Source organism: Thalassophryne amazonica, chromosome 6 (genome assembly GCF_902500255.1).
Source record: "Thalassophryne amazonica chromosome 6, fThaAma1.1, whole genome shotgun sequence".
Classification (NCBI taxonomy): Eukaryota; Metazoa; Chordata; class Actinopteri; order Batrachoidiformes; family Batrachoididae; genus Thalassophryne; species Thalassophryne amazonica.
In genome coordinates, this window is record NC_047108.1 from 94418323 (window position 1) to 94437749 (window position 19427).

Here is a 19427-nt window from a genome sequence, read left to right on the forward strand (position 1 = left end):
AGGTTGAAGAGGATTTGCAAATCATTGTATTCCATTTTTATTTACATTTCACACAACGTCCCAACTTCATTGGAATTGGGTTTGTACAGGAGGGATGCATTTGGTGAGAAAAGCCTGAATGAACTCTTCACATTCCCAAATCCTCCGTCAAAGTCCCCACATCAAGTTGTTCCATCATGTTAAAATCCGACTGAGGCGCAGTACATGTCTGCACTCTTTGGCTTGGTGCTTGTGTCTGACGTGCGCTGCGGATGAGAAAAAAAAATTACACATGCACAAGAAGGTTCCTTACACCTCCACCAAAAGACACCTCGCATGCTGCAGTTGTTTCTGTGGGATAAAATAAGGTCATCTACTTTTTGGATGCACCTCAGGTTTTCAAGGTTCAGTGTAGGATTTGGACATTTGGAGTCCCTGGGACTCCACAGGATAAAGAATTTGGAGTCCTCTTCTCATTTGGTTGAATCCCCATGAATTATGATGTTTAAATGCTGTGTACAACACATTTACCTTTCCTGCATGTTATCCACACATTATTATTATTATTATTATTATTATATTTTTTCACTTCTCATTTTTGTAATATGCTGCTGCAATGTATTTATTTTATGATGTTTTGGCAGCTTTTGTAAAAAGTTGCAGTGGAAGTTGTAATGGCTTAAGCTGGTTTTTGGGGTTGTTGCAATGAAATTGCAGGAATAAATGAAATTTGCTCAAATAATTGCTATCATTGTCATTATTTTTGTATACTGCATTGAATATTAAAATAATTAGTTCCAGTGAGGCATTTTTAAACTATTTTCTTTATTTCTTATTTGCACATAGTTTGTCACACAGATTGACAGCATGCATCTATCAGTTTGTGATATACTGTTATCACAAATCATGCATATTTCATGGAATTTTGTTGATTCTTTTAGTATTTGTAATAGATGTGGATGCAACAGCCTCTGTCATGAGAAATGTTATGGAATCTGTTCTTTTTAATAATTTTCCCCTTTAAACACCAAGGGTGCCAGGAATTCTATCTTTGATTATAAATTAATCTCAGTGGAGGGCCCTAGACCAAAAAGTATTTGCTCTTGTGTGAATTACATACAGTTTCAACTCATTGCATTAGAGAAAATTTACATTCTAAATCAAAAATGGAGTTTCAACATAATAAAATCACTTGTATTTTATTTGTTGAGCAGTAATTTATTAATTCTAGAGATCTTGGCGATTGCCAAGGGAGGCCAGCTTGCTGTGGCTCCAGCAAGCTACGTAAATGTAAAATCTACATCCTTTTTATATTCATTTCATCGTTTTCTACAGAGGACTGGTGTTAAATTAAACCCTAGTTTTCCATCTACCTTGCACTTTCAGCCACATTGAATTGTCTTTAAAATTGATCACCACCTCCTTTGATCTCTAAACACTGCCCCCTGCAGATGTGAGAGGAAGCGGCGGGAGCAGGAGAGCAAATACATAGAGGAGCTGGCAGAACTGATCTCTGCCAATCTCAGCGACATCGACAGCTTCAATGTCAAGCCAGACAAATGCGCCATTCTGAAAGAAACAGTGCGCCAGATCCGCCAAATCAAAGAGCAGGGTGAGTGGATACAGTTATCTGAGATGCTAATGGTTACAGAGCACTGGATTAGCACACGGGCACCGAGAGCCCAAAGTGGACGGACTATTGAGACATGTATATAGAAGAGACTGGGAAAGGTGTTTGAGAGACAGAAGAAACAGCTGGGGGGGGGGGTTAGCAGCAGCCACAGCCCAACCCTCCTCAGAGCCCAGGTGCAACAACAAATCAGTCATTCATCTCCCACCAATTTCACAGCCTCAACTGTTTATGTTTGGGAGGAAACATTGGCAGTGCTTTGTGAACCTGTCGTGTGTGTGTGTGTGTGTGTGTGTGTGTGTGTGTGTGTGTGTGTGTGTGTGTGTGTGTGTGTGTGTGTGTGTGTGTGTGTGTGTATGCGTGTGTGTGTGTGTGTGTGTGTGTGTGTGTGTGTGTGTGTGTGTGTGTGTGTGTGTGTGTGTGTGTGTGTGTGTGCGTGTGTGTGTGTATGCGTGTGTGTGTGTGTGTATGCGTGTGTGTGTGTGTGTGTGTGTATGCGTGTGTGTGTGTGTGTGTGTGTGTGCGTGTGTGTGTGTGTGTGTGTGTGTGCGTGTGTGCGTGTGTATGCGTGTGTGCGTGTGTATGCGTGTGTGTGTGTGTGTGTGTGTATGCGTGTGTGTGTGTGTGTGTGTGTGTGTATGCGTGTGTATGCGTGTGTGCGTGTGTATGCGTGTGTGTGTATGCGTGTGTTATGGGCATGCACAGCTGTGTGCTGGCCTCGCCAGGGGCTGTTTAATTGGACATTTGCAGGTAATCACATGCCCATCCATTCTGCTCAACTGCCAAATTATTAGCTATGTTACAGCTGCCATTGTTACACTTGTGTCTCCATTGTGCTGTAGGCTTTTCTACATTGAGCAGTTTAAAAAGCCTCACATTGAGACAAAGGCTTTGCAGATGTGCCATTTCTGCTAAATGGACAAATCTGAACTTGTGGCATCAAACCTGTGACAGGGTTTTAGTTTTATTTTCATGATGAACGTCATACGATGAGGGTAAAGCGATACTGAATTTTGTTCTGTGCTTCTGCTCTGCTCAGTCGGTGTCTAGCACCGCGACAGGAAGGGGAAGAGGCTATAGCTGGTCCTGACTGGCTGCTGACAGGTTGCCATAGTTACAGGAAGTGAAGACAGAATTGACACGGGCCTTTAGACCCGTCTCTCGCTTTCGTACCTGTTCCTCTTCTCCTCGTCTCACTTTCAGTTGCCCTTTCTGCCACTCTTTGCTCTTTTTCACACCGGTCATTCTTGTTGTTCATCTCAGGTTTCTTTGATGTACTCTGCCCTTGTTTTCTTCTCCTTCGCTGCCTTTTTTTCTTCATCTTTCATCTGAATTGCAACACAGCATCTGAAGATATTGAGTGAAGTGCTGGAAGTGCAGCTTCTGTCTATCCGCCTCTCTCGCACACCCTGTTTGTCTCGATCTCTTTCCTCTTCTCTCCCTCCCTGTTCATTCTTTTTCCACCTAACTTCACAGTGTTGGGCTGTAGGCGGCAATGGCTTTTATTTTTCCTCCTTTGTGTGGTTATCTGCTGTTTCCCATGGGAGCTAATCACACAGAATGATTCCTGTAGTCGAGCAGCCCCCCGCCTCTTTCTCAGACCAAGCCCTGCATTAATACAACATGCCTGCAATTTTCTCACAGCACTGTTTCTGTCCACAGCCCAGTTCCTTTGTCTCCCTCTCTGTCTGTCTCTCCCCCAACTGTTTTTTTTTTTTTTTTTTTTTGTGAGCTCCTCCATTAATTCAGGTGCCTTAGCCCCTGCACCATTACAGTGTTCAGAGTCTCTCTGGCGCTCTCCCTTTCTCTCTCTCTCAGCCTCAGCCTACCAGACAGTCCCTCAGAGTCTGACACTGAATATAAAGCATGAGGATGGCTGCTACCTGCTCCACATGCACCCAGCACACTACTCCTCCTGAAGGGCTCCTCAGAGAAACCTGGCTCAGTGCATCTCCCTCCTCACCTGTAGTTTTTTTTATTTTTTTAAGTACAGCTTGAGAAACGCTGCCACCTGCTGGTGCAGCTAGCATAATGAATGACTGGCAGTCTCTCACTTTCAGGTACTTTACTCTCACATTGAGTTGCTCACTTTCTTTTCCTTTTCTCCATGACAGGTAGTTAAGTTTGGAAAAACCTGTTTGGGCCTATTTTGATACTTTTGTGATGCATTACCTCTTTTTACCCCCCCCCCCCCCCCCCCCCCCCCCCCCGGTTTTTGTCAATACAGGAAAAGCCTCATCCAATGATGATGATGTTCAGAAGTCAGATGTTTCCTCAACAGCTCAGGGTGTCATTGACAAAGACCACCTGGGGCCACTTCTGCTGCAGGTGAGTCTTTCTCCCACCCAAATCACTGAGATGATCAGCTCAAATCTGTAGAGTAAAAACGGCCTAAAATGCAGTTGTTGGCGACGTCATAGAGACCTGCACAGGTGTGATCAACAAACATGGGCTTGTGAGTGTTGTTATCCAGTGAACTCAGTCAAAAATGCTTAGAACTGTTGTGCAGTTCAATCACACCCCATGAGTCCTGGCGTTACTGAGATTGCAGTTACAGTTTTTGGAGAGTTGCGCCTAATTTACGGCAGGAGCCTACAATAGGCTATGACAGTGACATGTACAGCATTTAACACAGGAGGATAAATAAGCCTCTGCTGTGTTTGCAGGCTCTTGACGGCTTCCTGTTTGTGGTGAACCGGGAAGGCAGCATCGTGTTTGTGTCCGACAACGTGACTCAATACCTGCAGTACAAACAGGAGGAGCTTATCAACACCAGTGTGTACAACATTCTCCACGAGGACGACAGGGAGGAGTTTCACAAGAACCTGCCCAAGTCCAACAGTGAGAAATACACACAAACACACGGAAGCTGCACATCTACTCAGAATTAAACAGTTTTTGACATCTTTCACAGGTTTAAAACAAACACTGAGCAGTTGCGGCAAATATACCCTCGCTTTAATGCATGCGCAGATATTCACTCTTTCTGCTACTGGCTTCATAATGAGGGGCTCCTGGGAAGCCTGTTCAAGTGCATGAGAGGTTTTCACAAAAACACCCACACCTGACACAACACGCATGTACGTAGCAGCACCCACCCACACAGTGCTAAACAGGCAGAGCGTAGCACAGTTGTCAGTCACACTCAACGGTCCAAACAGTGTAAAACAGGCTGGAGCTCGATTCAGATCCAATGGCAGCCATCTGGAAACTACTTACGGCTGAATAATGCACCTCCACACTTTCCTGTATTTAATTCAGTGTGTGTGTGTGTGTGTGTGTGTGTGTGTGTGTGTGTGTGTGTGTGTGTGTGTGTGTGTGTTTAAACGCCTGTGTTGATAATGGGATTGCTTCTTCTTCTTTTTTTTTTTGAGGTGCTCTGTGTTCGTTGAAGCTCGTGAGTGTGTGCACAGGGCACTATATATAAAGCTGATTCATTATGGATATGTGTGCTCGACTGAACCAGCTACTCGTTTAACCCTCCACTAATATTACTAAGCAGCGGCAGCTCCGACATGTCATTGACACGTACTCTCGCTTATTCGTCCTCTTCACCGGCATGCTCCTTCATTCATTCACTCTCTTTATGTTTTAAGACTCATCTTTATCTACTTGTCTTCTCCATCTCCTTGTCTTGGCGTCCCGTGGGCTTCTATCAGCTCACTTTTTCTCAGCCTCATTCATACTTAATATGGCAGCCTGTTAAGATGAATATTGTGATTCTCTTTCTCTGCCTAACCCCCCCCCCCCCCCCCCCCCCCACCCCCCCCCCCCCCCCCCCCCCCCCCCCCCCCCCCATTGTGTCTCGCTCTGCTGCTCTGGCCTTTCATTATCTTAGTGCCCATGAATGAAATCTGCTGTCGCTGCACATTCCTGTGGGATGACCACTGGCCGTCCCAGCTACAGTTTAACACATATGTATCCACAATGCACTTCACAAACAAAAACAGACATTTTTTTAAACTGCTTTGACTTCCCACACTGTCAGCTAATTGTGTCTGAGGGGAGGTGTCTGCTCCAGAGACAGTGCTGTGTTTTCTCTGTCAGCGTGGAGGAGAGAAACCCAAGGCCATGTTAAATCACCTCTTATCGTAGCTCCTCCCAGTTCCATCCTACCCCCACAGTATGTCTCATTATCCTGGGTCATCTCTCGTACCGTCTCAGCCCCTGCCAGATGGAGACCTCTAGCCAACTCAAGGTCCTGATAAGGCTTGAGTCAGACCTTGAATAGTTGGATGACTGAAGTTTGCCTCCCTTCCTTCTCTTCCTGCCTCCCCCGTGTGAAGGTGACCCCCTTTGCATTCTGTCTGTTTGCGCGTGTGTGCCATTATGAGGAGTCATAGCCTAAATGAGGATAGATGGCTGAGTGTCCCTGGCCTCTGCTCGCTGCATAGCAGACTGAGAACGAGAGAGAGAGAGCGCTATTGGAAATCGACACCTTGGCTACATTAATCCCATGGTCCATTTAGTTGGGGACCTGAGGAGTAGAGAGAGGCTTCTGCTCCTCAATTTAAGTGGGAAAATATATGTTGCAGTGTGGTATGTTTGTGTAGCTCTGCAATGGGAGTGTGTGTGTGTGTGTGTGTGTGTGTGTGTGTGTGTGTGTGTGTGTGTGTGTGTGTGTGTGTGTGTGTGTGTGTGTGTGTGTGTGTGTGTGTGTGGTGTTTGTGCAATTTGATTCCAGCCGATCCATTTATAGTTACATGTGGTTTTCAGTTATCTTTTTCTCCCAGGAGTTCTATGCTCATTCCATTTCACTCCCAATGTGTACGTTTCTTTCAGCCCACATCCTGAAATGTCTGTTTGCTTTTTCCCTTCAGTAAATGGACTATCATGGGGAAGTGAGGCCACGCGACAGAAGAGTCACACCTTCACTTGCCGGATGCTGGTCAAATTTGGCCACCCCCATGGTCCCATGGAGGAGGGGCCAGGAGGCCCACGCTATGAGACCATGCAGTGTTTCGCCCTCACCCAACCCAAAGCCATGATTGAGGAGGGAGAAGGTACACTGCTTTAGTGCCACAGGACTCATTATTTTGTCATTTCAAATTTTTAAACCAGTGTCATGTTTTTTTATTAAGTATAAAGAGATTGTTAAAAAAAATCGAGGTGTCAACACTTTAAATTACAAATCAATCTCAGACAAACATCAAAAATAAAATTAATAATAATAATAATAATAATTTCCTTTATTCTCATTGTACATCATACAGTGAAATTTGACCTCTGTATTTAACCCATGCTAATTACAATTAGACACAATCCAACCACTAGGAGCAGTGGGCAGCCACAATCCAGCACCCGGGGACCAATTCCGGATGTAGAGGCACTGCCTTGGTCAGAGACAGAGAAAGGAGCAAATTCCAAAAAAAGCATGTTTTTTGATTGTTGAGGAAACCGGAGCACCCGGAGAAAACCCACAGACACAGGGAGAACAGGAACACTCCACACAGAAACAGGGATTAAAGTTCTCCATCGCTACGATGGATTTAGATCAGTTGAGCTGCCAAAAGGCCATATGTGACAGGGCTCAACAGCAACTCTTGCCCACTCAACACTGGCGAGTGGACGGTGCTGTCGAACTAGTGCTTCATGCTCCTCACTTATCCGACATGAAGTTAATTTTCAGCTGCATTTGGATAAATCAACGTACTTCAGTGATGTTCCTGCAGCAGCAGAAGTGTTTTTCTGATTGCCCATTTTAGAATAAATTAACACGATTATTTGTGCATGTTCCTCCTCACTGAAAAAAAAACAATTATTTCATCCATTGTGAAATAAGGCTGTAAAATAACAAAAATGTGGAAGAACTGAAGCGCTGTGAATACTTTCTGGATGCACTCTGAGTATATGTGTGTGAAATTACACTCACTGAGATGACCAGCTCAAATCACACACACACACACACACATACATATATATATATATATATATATATATATATATATATATATATATATATATATATATATATATATATATATATATATATATATATAAAATTCAAAATTCTACACACAGTACCCCATAATGACAATGTGAAAAAGGCTTTTTTTTTTTTTTCAAATTTATTAAAAATAAAAACTGCAAAATCACGTGTACGTAAGTATTCACAGCCTTTGCCATGAAGCTCAAAATTGAGCTCAGGTCCAGCCTGATTCCACTATGCTATGCTATGTCAAAATCCCTGTATGTCCATACATACTTGGCCAATAAAGCTGATTCTGATTTGGGTCTGTTTTGGATCATATTTTGAAAAACTCTTTCCAACTATGTACTCAAAATGTCCCAAATATATTGAAATTAAAAATGCAGTATTTATGTTATACAGGAGGATTTTCTTTCACAAAAACATCAAATCTAGGCTTGCATCTCAGATGTACCTTCTGGCAAATTGTAGCTGAACTTTCAGGTCTTCTTTTTAATAAAATCCGCCTCTATACCACTTCATCATGAAGCTATTATAACGGGATGCAAAATGCAAAACATGCACTATACACAATTTCTCCAGTCACAGACACAGAAGCCTATAACTTCTTCTGGGTTGTCTGGGTGTCTTGGTGGCTTTCCTCACTCTTCTTCTTCTTGCATAGCCACTCAGTTTTTGAGAACTGTTTACTCCACACAGATTTATCATAGAGTCCCATACTGTTTGTATTTATACATAACTGATGTAAATAAAGTTCAAGACATATTCAGTGACTTGGAAATGTTCATGTATCCATCCCCTGACTTGTCTGAAGAAAACTGGCAATAAAATTGATAATTTACAAATATTATACCAAAGGGGCTGATTACTTATGCAACCTATCATCTTGGCTTTTATATTTTTAATGAAATTATATGACGTTGTAGAGATTTGCTTTCAGTTTGAGTCTAAGTAAGATAATTTTCGAAATTTTTATATTGAGAAGCCTGATTTACTTTTTGTATTTGAAATGTCATAAACAAATTAAAATGCATGAAATACCAAGGGGCTGAATACTTTTGCAAGCCACTGTATGTAGCTTCATCAGTATAAAGGAAATTTTCTGTGCTGTAAGGTTTTTTCTGTTAAGGAAATCCGTCACTTTATGTTGACTTGTTTTTCTGTTTTTGTTGCCAGACGTATGTACATAGTAAAAAGACATTTGTTGGGAATATATTTAGTTGATTCTTCTGTCAATAAAGTGTGGATCTTATGCTGCTGATGTGTGAAGCTTTCAGGTTTATGTAATTACTTTAAGACACCACTGTTTGTTTGTTTGTTTATTCATTTCGAGCAGGTTAATACAAAAGAAAAATAATACATATATCCAGTACATATGCAATAAATTTATCATTTAGCTCGAAAAGGAGTGGGAAGAAGAAAACATATTAAATCCCACCCCCATCATTCATTTTAACACAAAATAAATAATCACAATGACTTCCTTGTCAGTTCAACTGAAAACTGTCACTCCTGTCTTCCTACAGACCTTCAGTCATGTATGATTTGTGTGGCCCGCCGGGTCACAGCCATGGAGAGAACCGAGAGCTTCAACACACGGCATGAGCTCTCAGGTGACCAGTCCGGAAACCTCACTTATCCACCACAACCTTTAGCTATACCATTACTTCTTGAACAATGCAAGTGTTTAGCTCAACTTTTTTTGTTTCTTTGTTTCTGCACATTCTTCTTCTGTCCACCTCCTCAGGTAAGCTGATTCAGATAGACCAGAACTCTCTGCGTGCATCCATGCGTCCAGGCTGGGAGGATTTATTGAGGCGTTGTATTCAGATGTTCCTACAACACAGTGATGGGCAGCCTTGGTCACACAAACGGCACTACCACGAGGGTGGGTCACAAATTAATGCACACACCTGGAATTAGTCAATTTAAAAAAAAAATGTTGAACTTGTCTCATTATTTGCTTTTAAATTTGCTTTTAATTTAATTAGCACTCCTTCTGCTGAATCACCTCTAAATTATTTACACATTATTCACTTTGCGTGTTTTTAGAAATCCGCTAGCTTAGCGCAGCTACTAGCTCTTAGCCGATTTAGCACGGCGGCTTCTCCTGTCTCTCCCGCACTTTTCTGCTCTGGGTGTGAAATGTTTAGTTATTCCTCGGCCTCCTTTAGCAGTAATGGTACTTGTAATAAGTATAGCTTATTCGTAGCTTTGGAGGCCAGGGTGGGCGAATTGGAGACTCGGCTCCGCACCGTGGAAAATTCTACAGCTAGCCAGGCCCCTGTAGTCAGTGCGGACCAAGGTAGCTTAGCCGCTGTTAGTTCCCCTCTGGCAGATCCCGAGCAGCCGGGAAAGCAGGCCGACTGGGTGACTGTGAGGAGGAAGCGTAGCCCTAAACAGAAGCCCCGTGTACACCGCCAACCCGTTCACATTTCTAACCGTTTTTCCCCACTCGACGACACACCCGCCGAGGACCAAACTCTGGTTAATGGCGACTCTGTTTTGAGAAATGTGAAGTTAGCGACACCAGGAACCATAGTCAGTTGTCTTCCGGGGGCCAGAGCATGCGACATTGAAGGAGCATGTTCTCCTTGAATTGCTGGCTGTCTGAGTGGTGTCCAAAAAATGAGGTGGGCTTCATAGATAATTGGCAAAGCTTCTGGGGAAAACCTGGTCTTGTTAGGAGAGACGGCATCCATCCCACTTTGGATGGAGCAGCTCTCATTTCTAGAAATCTGGCCAATTTTCTTAAATCCTCCAAACCGTGACTATCCAGGGTTGGGACCAGGAAGCAGAGTTGTAGTCTTACACACCTCTCTGCAGCTTCTCTCCCCCTGCCATCCCCTCATTACCCCATCCCCGTAGAGACGGTGTCTGCTCCCAGACCACCAATAACCAGCAAAAATCTATTTAAGCATAAAAAGTCAAAAAGAAAAATAATATAGCACCTTCAACTGCACCACAGACTAAAACAGTTAAATGTGGTCTATTAAACATTAGGTCTCTCTCTTCTAAGTCCCTGTTGGTAAATGATATAATAATTGATCAACATATTGATTTATTCTGCCTTACAGAAACCTGGTTACAGCAGGATGAATATGTTAGTTTAAATGAGTCAACACCCCCGAGTCACACTAACTGTCAGAATGCTCGTAGCACGGGCCGGGACGGAGGATTAGCAACAATCTTCCATTCCAGCTTATTAATTAATCAAAAACCCAGACAGAGCTTTAATTCATTTGAAAGCTTGACTCTTAGTCTTGTCCATCCAAATTGGAAGTCCCAAAAACCAGTTTTATTTGTTATTATCTATCATCCACCTGGTCGTTACTGTGAGTTTCTCTGTGAATTTTCAGACCTTTTGTCTGACTTACCCTTACCAAAAAGTAGTATATGCAAGTATGTTTCAAGTATACTTCTAGTTTACTTTTTATATACTTATCAGTACTATTTTTTGGTAAGGGTAGTGCTTAGCTCAGATAAGATAATTATAGTGGGCGATTTTAACATCCACACAGATGCTGAGAATGACAGCCTCAACACTGCATTTAATCTATTATTAGACTCTATTGGCTTTGCTCAAAATGTAAATGAGTCCACCCACCACTTTAATCATATCTTAGATCTTGTTCTGACTTATGGTATGGAAATAGAAGACTTAACAGTATTCCCTGAAAACTCCCTTCTGTCTGATCATTTCTTAATAACATTTACATTTACTCTGATGGACTACCCAGCAGTGGGGAATAAGTTTCATTACACTAGAAGTCTTTCAGAAAGCGCTGTAACTAGGTTTAAGGATATGATTCCTTCTTTATGTTCTCTAACGCCATATAACAACACAGTGCACAGTAGCTACCTAAACTCTGTAAGTGAGATAGAGTATCTCGTCAATAGTTTTACATCCTCATTGAAGACAACTTTGGATGCTGTAGCTCCTCTGAAAAAGAGAGCTTTAAATCAGAAGTGCCTGACTCCGTGGTATAACTCATAAACTCGTAGCTTAAAGCAGATAACCCGTAAGTTGGAGAGGAAATAACCCGTAAGTTGGAGAGGAAATGGCGTCTCACTAATTTAGAAGATCTTCACTTAGCCTGGAAAAAGAGTCTGTTGCTCTATAAAAAAGCCCTCCGTAAAGCTAGGACATCTTTCTACTCATCAATAATTGAAGAAAATAAGAACAACCCCAGGTTTCTTTTCAGCACTGTAGCCAGGCTGACAAAGAGTCAGAGCTCTATTGAGCTGAGTATTCCATTAACTTTAACTAGTAATGACTTCATGACTTTCTTTGCTAACAAAATTTTAACTATTAGAGAAAAAATTACTCATAACCATCCCAAAGACGTATCGTTATCTTTGGCTGCTTTCAGTGATGTCGGTATTTGGTTAGACTCTTTCTCTCCGATTGATCTGTCTTATTTTCATTAGTTACTTCATCCAAACCATCAACATGTTTATTAGACCCCATTCCTACCAGGCTGCTTAAGGAAGCCCTACCATTATTTAATGCTTCGATCTTAAATATGATCAATCTATCTTTGTTAGTTGGCTATGTACCACAGGCTTTTAAGGTGGCAGTAATTAAACCATTACTTAAAAAGCCATCACTTGACCCAGCTATCTTAGCTAATTATAGGCCAATCTCCAACCTTCCTTTTCTCTCAAAAATTCTTGAAAGGGTAGTTGTTAACAGCTAACTGATCATCTGCAGAGGAATGATCTATTTGAAGAGTTTCAGTCAGGTTTTAGAATTCATCATAGTACAGAAACAGCATTAGTGAAGGTTACAAATGATCTTCTTATGGCCTCAGACAGTGGACTCATCTCTGTGCTTGTTCTGTTAGACCTCAGTGCTGCTTTTGATACTGTTGACCATAAAATTTTATTACAGAGATTAGAGCATGCCGTAGGTATTAAAGGCACTGCGCTGCGGTGGTTTGAATCATATTTGTCTAATAGATTACAATTTGTTCATGTAAATGGGGAATCTTCTTCACAGACTAAAGTTAATTATGGAGTTCCACAAGGTTCTGTGCTAGGACCAATTTTATTCACTTTATACATGCTTCCCTTAGGCAGTATTATTAGACGGTATGCTTAAATTTTCATTGTTACGCAGATGATACCCAGCTTTATCTATCCATGAAGCCAGAAGACACACACCAATTAGCTAAACTGCAGGATTGTCTTACAGACATAAAGACATGAATGACCTCTAATTTCCTGATTTTAAACTCAGATAAAACTGAAGTTATTGTACTTGGCCCCACAAATCTTAGAAACATGGTGTCTAACCAGATCCTTACTCTGGATGGCATTACCCTGACCTCTAGTAATACTGTGAGAAATCTTGGAGTCATTTTTGATCAGGATATGTCATTCAAAGCGCATATTAAACAAATATGTAGGACTGCTTTTTTGCATTTACGCAATATCTCTAAAATTAGAAAGGTCTTGTCTCAGAGTGATGCTGAAAAACTAATTCATGCATTTATTTCCTCTAGGCTGGACTATTGTAATTCATTATTATCAGGTTGTCCTAAAAGTTCCCTAAAAAGCCGTCAGTTAATTCAAAATGCTGCAGCTAGAGTACTAACGGGGACTAGAAGGAGAGAGCATATCTCACCCATATTGGCCTCTCTTCATTGGCTTCCTGTTAATTCTAGAATAGAATTTAAAATTCTTCTTCTTACTTATAAGGTTTTGAATAATCAGGTCCATCTTATCTTAGGGACCTCGTAGTACCATATCACCCCAATAGAGTGCTTCGCTCTCAGACTGCAGGCTTACTTGTAGTTCCTAGGGTTTGTAAGAGTAGAATGGGAGGCAGAGCCTTCAGCTTTCAGGCTCCTCTCCTGTGGAACCAGCTCCCAATTCAGATCAGGGAGACAGACACCCTCTCTACTTTTAAGATTAGGCTTAAAACTTTCCTTTTTGCTAAAGCTTGTAGTTAGGGCTGGATCAGGTGACCCTGAACCATCCCTTAGTTATGCTGCTATAGACGTAGACTGCTGGGGGGTTCCCATGATGCACTGTTTCTTTCTCTTTTTGCTCTGTATGCACCACTCTGCATTTAATCATTAGTGATCGATCTCTGCTCCCCTCCACAGCATGTCTTTTTCCTGGTTCTCTCCCTCAGCCCCAACCAGTCCCAGCAGAAGACTGCCCCTCCCTGAGCCTGGTTCTGCTGGAGGTTTCTTCCTGTTAAAAGGGAGTTTTTCCTTCCCACTGTAGCCAAGTGCTTGCTCACAGGGGGTCGTTTTGACTGTTGGGGTTTTACATAATTATTGTATGGCCTTGCCTTACAATATAAGGCGCCTTGGGGCAACTGTTTGTTGTGATTTGGCGCTATATAAAAAAAAAATTGTTTGATTGATTGATTGAATTCAACAGTCAAAGAGCTAGAGGTTAAATCATTAGGTTGCCTCTGTGTTTAATTAACTGGTGCGCATTTAGTTTCTCTTTTTCATAGTTCTGGTCTCATTATAAATAGCAAAGAGCCTTAGTTATTTAAGTAATTTGTTTTTAAATGTGGTGATACCTACTGTTTTGGTGCTGCAAAGTAGAGTCTGATTGTCCCTGAGATCCAGTGCTTCAATAATGTTCAGACAAATAAAGCGAAACAGCTCATCCATTAGTATTTCCAAATTGGCCGCATTCATACCTGTCAGTGTGCTACAACATTGATTATTATTGTCGTCAGTGAGTTGGTTTTAGCATAAAGGCAGTGGTTGATGTTCTTTTTAATGTAATGACCATTTCATGGTGTTGATCGTTTGTTTTATCTGTCTGCCCAGCCTTTCTGCAAGGTCACGCTGAGACACCACTGTACCGTTTCTCTCTGTCAGACGGCACCCCAGTTACAGCACAGACAAAGAGCAAGCTGTACCGTCACCCAATGAGCAACGAGCCACAAGGCTTCATCTCCACTCACCTATTGCAAAGGTCAGGAGTTGAAAAGACACATATTTCTTTCGGAGTAAATCAAACACAGCAAAGGATGTGCTTTTTACTGTATTGACAAAGGAGCACTTTCAGTATGTTGATGCAAGGCAGCCAAAGCATTCATGAAACCCGAATAGCTGAAGTACCATTTGAAGTAGTTTTTATTCAGTGATGTCTTGTGAACATTGACTCCACACAGAGAAGGCACCTACTTTAGTGTGTATTTGTATTTACCTTCTGCATTCTGAGTGAGAGTTGTAGAAAACAGAATTACCAAAATTTTTGTAATTTTAAACATTGTGCTTTATTTCTGTCATCTTCATGCAGGGAACCAAATGGTTATCGCTCAGCTCAAAGTGGGACTATGATGCCAAACACAATGAGACCACAAGGCATGGGTGGCGCCAACCCAAATTCCCAAATGAACATGAACACAGGTGGGGGGATGGGCATGGGACCAGTCAGCAACATGAACAGAGGTTTTGGCATGAATGAGCAGAGCCACATGGGTCCAATGGCAGGCAGTTCAATGTATGGGGGGAGCAGTGGAGGTGGCGTCATGGGCAGTCGCATGATGCACATGAATCAGGTGGGGCATATGAATCAGATGAGTCCCATGAATCACCCAAGCCAAGGTGTGCAGCACTCACAGCAACCACCGTTTCAAAGCAGTGGTGGGTACGGACTTGGCGGCATGAACAGTCCATCAGGAAGTCCCCGTATGGGCGGCCCTCAGCAGGGACTCCTGATGTCACCCCGGAACCGCGGGAGCCCAAAGATGGGTGCAAACCAATTCTCGCCTGCAGGTAAGTCTGTACACTTGAGTTTGTACAATTGAATCCTCAGTACCTTATATTAAGTCATTATTTTATACTATTTTCTTTCCTATTCAAGGCTTACACTCTCCTATGAGTAGCATTGGAAGTGGTGTAGGAAGTGGAGGGAGCTCAACCACTTTCTCCAGCAGCTCACTCAATGCTCTTCAAGCCATCAGTGAAGGTGTAGGGAGTTCTCTTCCCTCTACTCTGTCCTCCCCCTCATCAACACACAAGCCAGACAGCTCTCCCAGCATCCACTCCTCTTCTTCTTCTTCTCAAATTAATCAGCCATGCAAACCAGGCCAAGAAGGTTCCAAAAGCCCAGGAGGGAACTTGGGGCCCGCACCCAGTGATCATCACCATCCCATGTACCATCACCACAACCATCAGCATTCTCAAGCTGAAGGTTCTGCAGACAGATCAGACAGCCAAGCAGTTTCAGCTAATAAAGAACCTGGAGAGGGAAACACTGAGATGGGGGTGGCAAGCTCTGAACCCCCTCGGAGGGTACCGGACAGTAAGGGGCACAAGAAGTTGTTGCAGTTGCTGACTTCTCCAACTGAGGAACTGGGAATGGGCAGCTCCGGGCCACCAATACCATCTGCACCAACCAGCAGCAACATTTCTGCATGCGCAGACAGTAAAGACCCCATTGGAGGCATAACTAGCCCCTCATCTACAGGGGTTTCCTCTTCTTCATCAGCTGCTGCAAGTTCAGGCCAGACAGCAGGACCAGGAAGTGTCCCAGCATCACTGTCATCAGCCCACTATACAGGATCCCTGCAAGAGAAACACAAAATACTCCATAAACTTCTACAAAATGGAAATACTCCAGATGAAGTTGCTAAGATTACAGCTGAGGCTACAGGAAAGGTGTCACTGGGGAGCCAGGAGGGAGGTGAAGTAGCAGCAGCAGGAGGATCAGGCACTGGAACTGGGACCGGATTAGTCACTGAACCCAAGCAAGAACAGCATAGCCCCAAAAAGGAGAAGACACATGCCCTCCTCCACTACCTCCTCAACAAGGATGATTCCAAGGAGCCTGGGGATGTTAAGCCCAAGTTGGAAGAGCTTGATGGGAAGGGAGCTTCAGGACCTGTTGGCAGCCTTCAACGGAGTGCCCCTGGATCCTGTCCCGCAATGGAACATCCTGAGAGCAAAATCAAGTCTGAACCACCTGATGAGGTAGGGGACTTGGCTTGGTAAAATAATTGCATTTTCTTTCCTTCTTGTCTACAGCTGTTAAAGTATTTTTATGACAGATTTAACATTTTGTTATAATCCTTCAGATCTGCTGACACAACCACTCGCTCTGTTCGCTTCTTCTTTACTCGACTTGACGAGCTGCACATCGCGAGCATATCGCGCCACATAGCATGACCTTTATGCGTGAAGGATTTTTTGAACATTTCAAAATTCTCTCTGCGCAATTGCACGCACCGGCGCCCCCTCACGTTCAGTCTGCACCTGTTAAAGATGAGTTTACTCTCCTGCACGACACAGGTTGTGCAAGTGCGTGAATCAAAGTTGTGCATGTGTCAGTGCAACTTGATCAGAAAAATAGCAGTCCTATATTAAGGGGGGTGGATCATCCCTTTCATCTTAGACTGTGATTGTAATTGCAACATCAAAGCAAAACAGAAACATAAGCAGCAACAAAAACAAAGCCTGTTTTGTGAGAATCAAAGATCATCAATTGGAATCAAAGATCAAGATAATAACTTCATCTGTCAGGTCAAAGATCAGCATCCAGTAACACCAAACAGGATCTATGTCTATTAGAAAAGGCGTCAAAGAAATAACTCACAATGTCAGAGGCATAAATAGAGGGTGTGCCCTGTTAGCTTCATTGCTAATGTGTACATCTAGATACAGTACATGGTTTCATCTGCTACTTTTTTTAACACTGGCTGACTGAAAGACCTCAGAGTTACATTTTAATACGCATCTGTGTTGTGTCATTTTAAAACAGTTGGAGAACTTGGAGTCTATTTTGGGAGGTCTGAGGGGTTCAAACTCTGACTTTTACGTTGATCAGTCTGGAGGGTCAAACGACACAGGAAATAAAGCCCAGGGTTGCCTTGATGACACCCTTCAGGGTAAGTATTGAAGTACAGGTGATAAAACATATTGGGAGGACATTGGTATACTGTATGTAAAGTAACAATGAGGTACACTACCAGTCTTTTGACTGCTAGTCTAGGTATAACCATATAACCTTAAAATTGTATGAAAACAATTCATGTGTGTTTTTTTGTTTGTTTGGTGTGTGTGTGTGTGTGTGTGTGTGTGTGTGTGTATATATATATATATATATATATATATATATATATGAGGGCTGTCCATAAAGTATAGGTCCTTTTTATTTTTTTCAAAAACTATATGGATTTCATTCATATGTTTTTACGTCAGACATGCTTGAACCCTCGTGCGCATGTGTGAGTTTTTCCACGCCTGTCGGTGACGTCATTCGCCTGTGAGCACTCCTTGTGGGAGGAGTCGTCCAGCCCCTCGTCGGAATTCCTTTGTCTGAGAAGTTGCTGAGAGACTGGCGGTTTGTTTGATCAAAATTTTTTCTAAACCTGTGAGACACATCGAAGTGGACACGGTTCGAAAAATGAAGCTGGTTTTCGGTGAAAATTTTAACGGCTGATGAGAGATTTTGAGGTGATACTGTCGCTTTAAGGACTTCCCACGGAGTGAGACGTCGTGCAGCACTCCCAGGCGCTGTCGTCAGCCTGTTTCAAGCTGAAAACCTCCACATTTCAGGCTCTATTGATCCAGGACGTCGTGAGAGAACAGAGAAGTTTCAGAAGAAGTCGGTTTCAGCATTTTATCCGGATATTCCACTGTTAAAGGAGATTTTTTTAATGAAAGACGCGGGGACGCAGCCAGCGCGGTGCGGCGGCACAGGAAAAACACCTCCGTGTTGATAACCATTTGTAAAATCCAGGCGGCTTTTGATGGCTTTCAGTGGAGTAAGTATATGAGAAATTGTTTAACAGCTGGACATGTTCCAACTTGTCCTTAAGGCTTCCAACGGAGGTGTTTTTCCTGTGGCGGAGCGTCGCGGCGGCTGCGAGCCGACGCTGCAATCCGCCCGCACGTCTTTCATTAAAAAATCTCCTTTAACAGTGGAATATCCGGATAAAATGCTGAAACCGACTTCTTCTGAAACTTCTCTGTTCTCTCACGACGTCCTGGATCAATCGAGCCTGAAATGTGGAGGTTTTCAGCTTGAAACAGGGTGACGACGGCGCCTGGGAGCGCTGCGCGACGTCTCGCTCCGTGGGAAGTCCTTAAAGCGACAGTATCACCTCAAAATCTCTCATCAGCCGTTAAAATTTTCACTGAAAACCAGCTTAATTTTTCGAACCGTGTCCACTTCGATGTGCCTCACAGGTTTAGAAAAAATTTTGATCAAACAAAGCACCAGTCTCTCAGCAACTTCTCAGACAAAGGAATTCCGATGAGGGGCTGGACGACTCCTCCCACAAGGAGTGCTCACAGGCGAATGACGTCACCGACAGGCATGGAAAAACTCATGCATGCGCACGATTGTTCAAGCATGTCTGACGTAAAAACATATGAATGAAATCCATATAGTTTTTGAAAAAAATAAAAAGGACCTATACTTTATGGACAGCCCTCGTATATATATATATATATATATATATATATATATATATATGACTACAGTAAAACTCACCTAAACGGTTATCATATAAACCGGATATTAACGCTCACCGGACAAAATCAAAAGTCCCTATGGTTTTCGATGTAATAAACACCGTATATAAAGAATTTTGCACAACAGATTTGCTCATATCGGACAAAATGCCCCATCTGATCGCAATGCATTTTTATTAAAAACCCCTCAGTCTGGACGTGCCCTACAACAGAGTTACGAAATGAAGTTCAGCACTGACACTCGCCGATTTGAGAAAAGCGGGCACCGTATTTCCGTGATTAAAAGACTGCACGTTTATTTTTTCAAACCATGCTCAGACACGGGACCTAAATGAGGCCTTTATTCAAGTATGGTGATTATTATTAAAATGCTGCTTGCTGCCTTCACTGTAATATGGTGGTACGTTTTACACATATCTGTGTAAAACTCAAG

At 42.7% G+C, this 19427-nt stretch overlaps 1 protein-coding gene across 3 annotated transcripts in view; it reads left to right on the top strand.

The window, feature by feature from the left end:
* Window positions 1-19427, top strand: part of LOC117512666 (nuclear receptor coactivator 3-like) — a 179868-nt gene that overhangs the window by 150805 nt on the left and 9636 nt on the right. For all 3 annotated transcript variants that reach the window (XM_034172814.1, XM_034172815.1, XM_034172816.1), the window contains exons 4-13: window positions 1431-1591; window positions 3837-3937; window positions 4276-4450; window positions 6430-6612; window positions 9065-9151; window positions 9286-9426; window positions 14339-14486; window positions 14814-15292; window positions 15381-16489; window positions 17277-17403. In XM_034172814.1, the coding sequence (XP_034028705.1) occupies window positions 1431-1591; window positions 3837-3937; window positions 4276-4450; window positions 6430-6612; window positions 9065-9151; window positions 9286-9426; window positions 14339-14486; window positions 14814-15292; window positions 15381-16489; window positions 17277-17403 (2711 nt within the window). The remainder of the gene's footprint in view (window positions 1-1430; window positions 1592-3836; window positions 3938-4275; window positions 4451-6429; window positions 6613-9064; window positions 9152-9285; window positions 9427-14338; window positions 14487-14813; window positions 15293-15380; window positions 16490-17276; window positions 17404-19427) is intronic.